Source organism: Amborella trichopoda, chromosome 11, assembly GCF_054954075.1.
Source record: "Amborella trichopoda isolate Santa Cruz 75 chromosome 11, AtrichopodaSantaCruz75HAP2 v2.0, whole genome shotgun sequence".
Classification (NCBI taxonomy): domain Eukaryota; kingdom Viridiplantae; phylum Streptophyta; class Magnoliopsida; order Amborellales; family Amborellaceae; genus Amborella; species Amborella trichopoda.
The window spans coordinates 10,962,134-10,969,348 of NC_142346.1; the positions used below are offsets into that span (position 1 = coordinate 10,962,134).

Consider the following 7,215-nt stretch of genomic DNA (forward strand, 5'->3'; position numbering starts at 1 on the left):
TCAATTCTTGGTACATGACAAAAATATTTTCAAGTATAAAACCATAGTATTCAAATATTAATTTATAAAATATTGTTTCAATTTTTTTTTATAAGATAAATATATGTAATAAGATATTATATACTTAATCTAAGTATTTTAATTTCTTTTTTATTTTTTTTTGGGAGATGTTGACTCATTTCATTTAAAAAAATCTAATGGATCAGTTAGTCCGGTTAACGACAGTCCGGCTTTTATCAAAACCGCTCCCAGTCCGTTAACCGTTCAGGTTCGATTTTGCGAAGATGACTAATGAACCGTGGAGATGCGCTGCTGGACGGTGGCCGCTCAGGAGCAAGAGGTTTTATTAGGGTTTCTGAGGAAGCAGAGAGAGATCTCTTACCCCTTTCTAGGATTTCTGAAGAGGAAGAGGTTTTATTAGGGTTTCTGAGGAGGAAGCAGAGAGATCTGTAACCCCTTTCTAGTATTCTTCTCCAGTTTTAAGGTCCAAAACCAGCAAAAATGGTTCAGTATAATTTTAAGAAGATCACTATGGTGCCCTCTGGTAAAGACTTCGTGGATATCATCCTCTCTCGCACCCAACGGCAGACCCCAACGGTTGTTCACAAAGGATATGCCATTTCTCGCCTTCGCCAGTTCTATATGAGAAAGGTAAAATACACTCAACAAAACTTCTATGAAAAACTCTCTGCAATTATTGATGAATTTCCAAGATTAGATGATATTCACCCCTTTTATGGTGATCTGCTCCATGTTCTCTACAACAAAGATCACTATAAACTAGCCCTAGGTCAAATTAATACAGCCAGAAACCTAATTTCCAAGATTTCAAAGGATTATATTCGTCTCCTTAAGTATGGCGATTCCCTTTATCGATGCAAAACGCTAAAGGTTGCAGCTTTGGGCCGAATGTGCACAGTTGTGAAGAAAATTAGCCCCAGTTTGGCTTACTTAGAGCAAATTCGGCAGCATATGGCTAGGCTTCCTTCTATTGATCCAAATACCCGAACAATTCTCATTTGTGGTTATCCCAATGTTGGGAAATCTTCATTCATCAACAAAATTACCAGAGCTGATGTAGATGTTCAACCTTATGCTTTCACTACGAAGTCTTTATTTGTCGGTCACACTGATTATAAGTATTTGAGGTACCAAGTTATTGATACGCCTGGTATTTTGGATCGACCACTTGAAGAGAGAAACATAATTGAGATGTGTTCGATAACTGCTTTGGCCCATCTTAGAGCAGCTGTGCTCTTCTTTCTCGATGTTTCGGGGTCTTGTGGTTATAGCATAGCGCAACAGGCTGCTCTTTTTCATAGCATAAAGTCTCTTTTCTTGAACAAGCCTTTATTGGTGGTGTGCAATAAGATAGATCTGCAGCCCTTAGAGAGCCTATCGGAGGAAGATAGGAAGTTGGTTATGGAGATGAAGGATGAGGCTTCGAAAACTCTTAATGGGGGAGATGACCCAGAATTGGCAAATGGCGTTCTCTTATCTATGAGTACTTTGACTGAGGATGGGGTCATAGCTGTGAAAAATGCGGCTTGTGAGAGGCTTTTGAACCAAAGGGTGGAAATGAAATTGAAGTCTAAGAAGATTAATGATTGTCTGAATAGGTTCCATGTTGCTATGCCAAAGCCTCGAGATGGGAAAGAGAGGCCCCCTAGTATACCCCAAGCTGTTCTTGAAGCAAAGGCTGCTCAGGCAAATGTGGAGAGAGAAAAGAGGAAGCTTGAAAAAGACTTGGAGAATGAGAATGGTGGTGCCGGTGTTTACTCTGCTAGCCTAAAGAAGAATTACATCTTGCCTAATGATGAATGGAAGGAGGATTTAATGCCTGAGATCTTTGAAGGCCACAATGTTACTGATTTTGTGGACCCTGATATCTTGCAGAGGCTTCAGGAGTTAGAGAGAGAAGAGGGGCTTCGTATGGAAGGTGAGAATGAGGAGAATGATGAGATGGATGAAGAGAGAGAGTTGTCTTTGGAAGAGAGAGAAGCACTAGCTGAGATTAGGAAGAAGAAAAGCTTACTGATCCAAGAGCATAGGATTAAGAAAAGCACAGCGGAGAGCCGCTCTGTCATACCGAGAAAATTCAACAAGGACAAGGCGTTCACTAGTGAGAGGATGGGGCGTGATCTCTCTAGGTTGGGGCTTGACCCAAGTGCAGCAATAAACAGAGCTAGGAGTAGGTCAGTTTCTCAAAGGGGTAGGAAGAGAGAGAGGTCTTTGGCAATTGAAGATGAAGGTGAAGGTATGGATATTGATCAGCCCAACAAGAAGCTTAGAATGAGGTCTCGATCCAGGTCCCAGTCAAGAGGCCCACCTGGTGAGCTTGTTCCTGGTGAAGGTTTCAAGGATTCAGCTCAAAAGACCAAAGCTGTGAAGCTTGCTAAGAAGGCGGCGAAGAAGAGAAATAAGGATGCTCGTCGCGGGGAGGCGGATAGGGTGATTTTGAACATGAAACCAAAGCATTTGTTCTCAGGAAAGAGATCGATTGGGAAAACTGATAGGCGTTAGGAGTGGCATGCATTTTCAGGTGCTTAGCTTTTTTTGTTAGGCTTTAATTATTCAGGAGTTGAGTTTTTGGATCTAGCTATTTTGATTTTGGGCATTTGTTGTTCTTGTAATTTCTCGTTTTATGAGGAGAAACCACTTTAAAAGGTGCCTTATATGCAGTTAATGTTAATATACACTTTACTGAGTGTAATCTTCTTTCAAAACTCATGAGTATTGAATCAGAGGAAGCTGAGCTGTGTGGTTGTCTTTTTTTGAATTTTTATTGTTTTGGAACTCTCAAGAATTTGCATTGGTATACCATAAGCATATTGCAGTGTTTATACTGAGTTTGCAATGCAATGTTTTGTTACTACTCTAGAAGCATATCTCATTTAGCAATTCCATGTTAGGATATTTGGCTGGCTATGGTATGGTTTTCCTTGGTTCTTTCTTCAGTATTCCATGTTGTTATTAGTTTGCTAGTTCATGGGAGCAAATCAGGTGGGACAACTTGAGCTTCTGTCATGAATTTATCTTTGTTTATCTTGGTAAGCTCTATATATCCACCTTTTTTTTTTAGTTAATGAAAGAATCATTCCAGGCTCTCTCAACTGCTATTTCTCTTATCTTCCCCACCTTTTCTCTCAACAACTTCTAATTCTCTCTTCCCTTCACCATCTCTCATTCTCACCTCTTGTCACACCTCCCCCTCTTCATCTTGCCTTTTGTTTCGCCCAACTGCTTCTCCCTCTTTTGGCACAGCAATTCCACCCTTTCTTCTCCCACAGCTAGCTCTTCTTAGACCAATTTGCCATCCCCTCCTGCTTCTATCAACTCGCTCAATGATTCCTTTCCCCTGTTTTTTTTTTTACCCACCAATTTGTATAATTGGCCAACTGGCCAACCACCTTGTGTGGATGTTGCTCCACACGTCCATTAACTTCTCTTCCACTATACTTAACATCCCATACTTTCATCTACTCGTCTCCTGCATCCGTTCAACCCTTATCATCTGCATAGGTGGAAAATTTGCAAACATTTTGTTGAATTTCCAAGACATGGGGCAGCTTTAGAAGCACTTTGGATGACATTAAGAGAGTCTCCTTTATGAGGATCCCCATTCCCTGGTAGGGACAGAGAATGGTACTGTTTGTAAAGGTCTTCCACAGATGGAGTTGAAACCCGGGATAGGCCAAAAAAGGTCTAGAAAATGTGCCCAAATCATTGGGGGTACAACAAAAAGAGGTGGGGGTTGGATTGCTTTTTGGTACCACACGACACATCTTTTACTAGATAGAAGCCTCAATTTTTGAAGCGCAGATGGTATGAAATGTTGAAATTGACCTCTCTGATAGCTTGCCATGCACCCGCAACCCTTGAGGAAGATGGTTCTTCGTGAGCCACCTGGTGCAGTCGGCATATCTATTTCGATATCACCGATCTCCAAACGTTCATCCTTTGAGTGGCAAATTGCCTTGGGGAGGTGTTGGCATATTGTAGGTTTCAGAAGCCTGGGCCCTCCTTTTCCAGCCCCCTACTTTTCCACCCTCAAATCTCTATTTCTTCTCTCTAGAGGTGGCACTGGACTGGGTGGGCCGGCCCCATCCAGTCAGCCCAACCCCAAAAACAATGGCGTGCCACAAAATGTGGCACGAGGGCCGAGCTAGGGTATTTAAAAACTGTCATAGTTTTTTATTTTTAAATTTGAATATGGTTTCTCTCTAAAATTTTGAGATAGTTTCTCTTTGTAAAAACTAATTTGAGATAGTTTCTTTCAAAAAATTTAAATATGGTTTCTCTCTTCAAATTTTGAGATCGTTTCTCATTCGAGAACTTGAAATTTGATGTAGCCTTCCTCTAAAAATTTTAAAATAGTTTCTCTCTTTAAAACTTTGATATAATTTCTCTTTCTAAATATTTTAATGTAGTTTCTATCTCTAAAATTTTTGGGATAGTTTCTTTTTTTAAAATTTGAAATTTGATAGAATTTTCCTCTCTAAAAATTTTGAGACACTCTAAAATTTAAACATTGAGATATTTTTTCTCTCTAATTTTTTTTGATATAGTTCCTCTTATCTTAAAATTTTGAGAGATTTTTTCTCTCTAAAAATTGAGTTATGTTCTCTTTCAAAATTTAAAATTTGAGATTGCTTCTCTTTCTTAAATTTTGAGATAGATAGTTTTTCTCTAAACTTCTGAGATAATTTCTTTTTTTACCACTTGAAATTTGATATAGATTCTCTTAATTAAAATTTTGAGATAGTTTCTCTCTAGAAACTTTGATATAGTTTATTTTTAAAATATTTTAACATAGTTTCTCTTTCTCTAAAATTTTTGAGTTTCTCTCGGTAAAACTTGAAATTTGATATGGTTTCTTTCTTTAAAATTTTTGAGATACTTTCTCTATCTAAAATTTAAAAATTATGATAGTTTTTTTCAAAAAATTTGAAATTGGAAATAGTTTCTTTCTAAAGATTTTGAGATAGTTTCCTCTCCCTAAAAGTTTAAATGTAGTTTCTCCCTAAAAATTTTGAAGTAGTTTCTCATCTAAAATTTGAAATTAGATATAGTTCTCTCTAAAATTATTAAATTTGAGATAGTTTATCTCGGTCTAAAATATTTGAGATAGCTTCTCTCTAAAAACTTTGACATTGTTTCTCTAAAAAAATTTAATGTAGCATCTCTCTGTAAAAGTTTTAAGATATTTTTTCTCCTTAAAATTTAATATAGTTTATTTCTAAAAATTTTGAGATACTTTCTCTATAAAAAATTGAGGTAGTTTCTCTTTAAAAAGTTGAAATTTAAGATAACTTCTCTCTCTAAGTACTTTGAGATAGTCTCTCTAAAAGATTTGTGAGCTTATTTCTTTAAAAATTTTAAGGTAGTTTCTCTCTCTAAAATTTGTAATTTGATATGGTTTCTCTCTTCTAAAAATTCTAAGTTATTTTTTCTTTCTAAATCTTGAAATTTGAGATGGTTTCTCTTTTTAAACAAGTTTAGGAAAAATTTCGTATAGAACTTTAATTCTTTCTATTATTTCATGTTAGACCCTATTTTTCTTTCAAGCGGCATATAAAAACCCCTAAAGATTTTACGATACCCCATCATCTCTTATCTCTCTCTTTTATTGACTTTTGATCATAAAAAATCGTTAAAGATTTCATGATACCCCTCATATCTTATCTCTCTCTTTATTGACTTTTGGTCATAAAAATGAGCCACAATAAATCATTTTATACCATTTCAACCCAAAAATATTTTTAATAGATGGAAATAAAAAACAAGGGTTAAAAAAGTTGTTTATGGGATGAAATGGTATAAAAAGATTTATTGGGGTTAGGGAGATAAGAGATGAGGGATACGGTGAAATCTTTAAGGATTTGAAAAAAAAACGGAGAGATTGTCTACTATGAAATAACATGAAGAATTAGGTTCTATATGAAAATTTCCCAAAATTTATCTAAATTTTTTGAGATAGTTTCTCTCTCTAAAAATAATTTGAGATAGGTTCCCTCTCTAAAAAACCTTGAGATATTCTCTAAAAGCGTTTTTATGATAACTTCTCTCCCCAAAACTTTTGAGGTAGGTTTTATCTCTAAAGTTTGAAATTAGATCTAGTTTCTCTTTAAAAATTTTAAGATAGTCTCTGTCTACAATTTAAATTCTAAGATAGTTTTTCTTTCTAAAAATTATGAAATACTTTCTCTCTCTTAAACATATAAGATAGTTTCTCTCTCTAAATTTTGAGATAAATTCTCTCCCCAAAACTTAAATTTTGAGTCAATTTCTCTTTTTAAGAATTTTGAGATAGTTTCCATGTCTAAAACTTAAAGGGAAAAGTTTATATAAGGTCGCAACCTTAAAATGTAGAATCACAGATGCACTTCAAATATTTATTAGAAATGTTATTTTCATGTTAAAAAACCCTCTAATTGATCATCTCGACAACAAGGTGTTTGATTATGAAAAAAAAAAATTTTGAGTACCAGAAATAGTGCATCTTGCAACGCATTATCTAGACCGTCCATTTTCAAGATTTTCTTATATTTATGGATCTACTTGATTTTACCTATTTTTGGAATTTAAAATCTTTTAATTAGATATGAAAATAAATTTTAAGCTTACCCTAAGAATTTTTTACAACAAAATTTAATGTTATGATAAAATTTGGAGGTGCACCTTAATTGGATTGTAAGGTTGCAACCTTATAAAAACCACACCCAAACTTAAAGTTTTAAAATTTTTAGATAGTTTAATTTAGGTCCGATGGGGGAAATAACCGTGCATAATATTTTTCCTTACTAAGTTGGGAGTTAGGTCATTTTATGGTAAATTTTTCTTACATGGAATAAATTTTCGCATGTTTGAAAGTATGAAACCAACATTGCAACCTTTGTTTTGACAAGGTCCCCTAACCGATCTTTTCATCACAATTTTTATCTCAAAAACGTTATTAGTTTTTTTTTACAAAAATACCCTTGTCCATACGATGATGTCACATCCCATAAGATGCTCAACGTCTAGAAAGAATGTCGGATTGAGTCCACTGTGTCCCAGACTGAGTCCATATTGTGTCAGACCGAGTGGGTACATTGTCGGACCATACTTTGGGCCTATTGCAGTACTGCATGGGCTTGTTGCCAAACTGCATGGCTCTGTTGCCAAATCACATGGGCCTATTGCCTGCCGAACCGCTATTTGGCAGTGTCAGAT

At 35.6% G+C, this 7,215-nt stretch overlaps 1 protein-coding gene across 1 annotated transcript; it reads left to right on the forward strand.

The window, feature by feature from the left end:
• The first annotated feature begins 312 nt into the window (after nt 1-312).
• On the forward strand, nt 313-2,726 carry LOC18444500 (nucleolar GTP-binding protein 1). The gene has a single exon (XM_006854668.4). It carries the CDS (start codon nt 502-504, stop codon nt 2,521-2,523), a length of 2,022 nt encoding a protein of 673 aa, XP_006854730.1. The 5' UTR covers nt 313-501; the 3' UTR covers nt 2,524-2,726.
• The last annotated feature ends 4,489 nt before the right edge of the window (nt 2,727-7,215 follow it).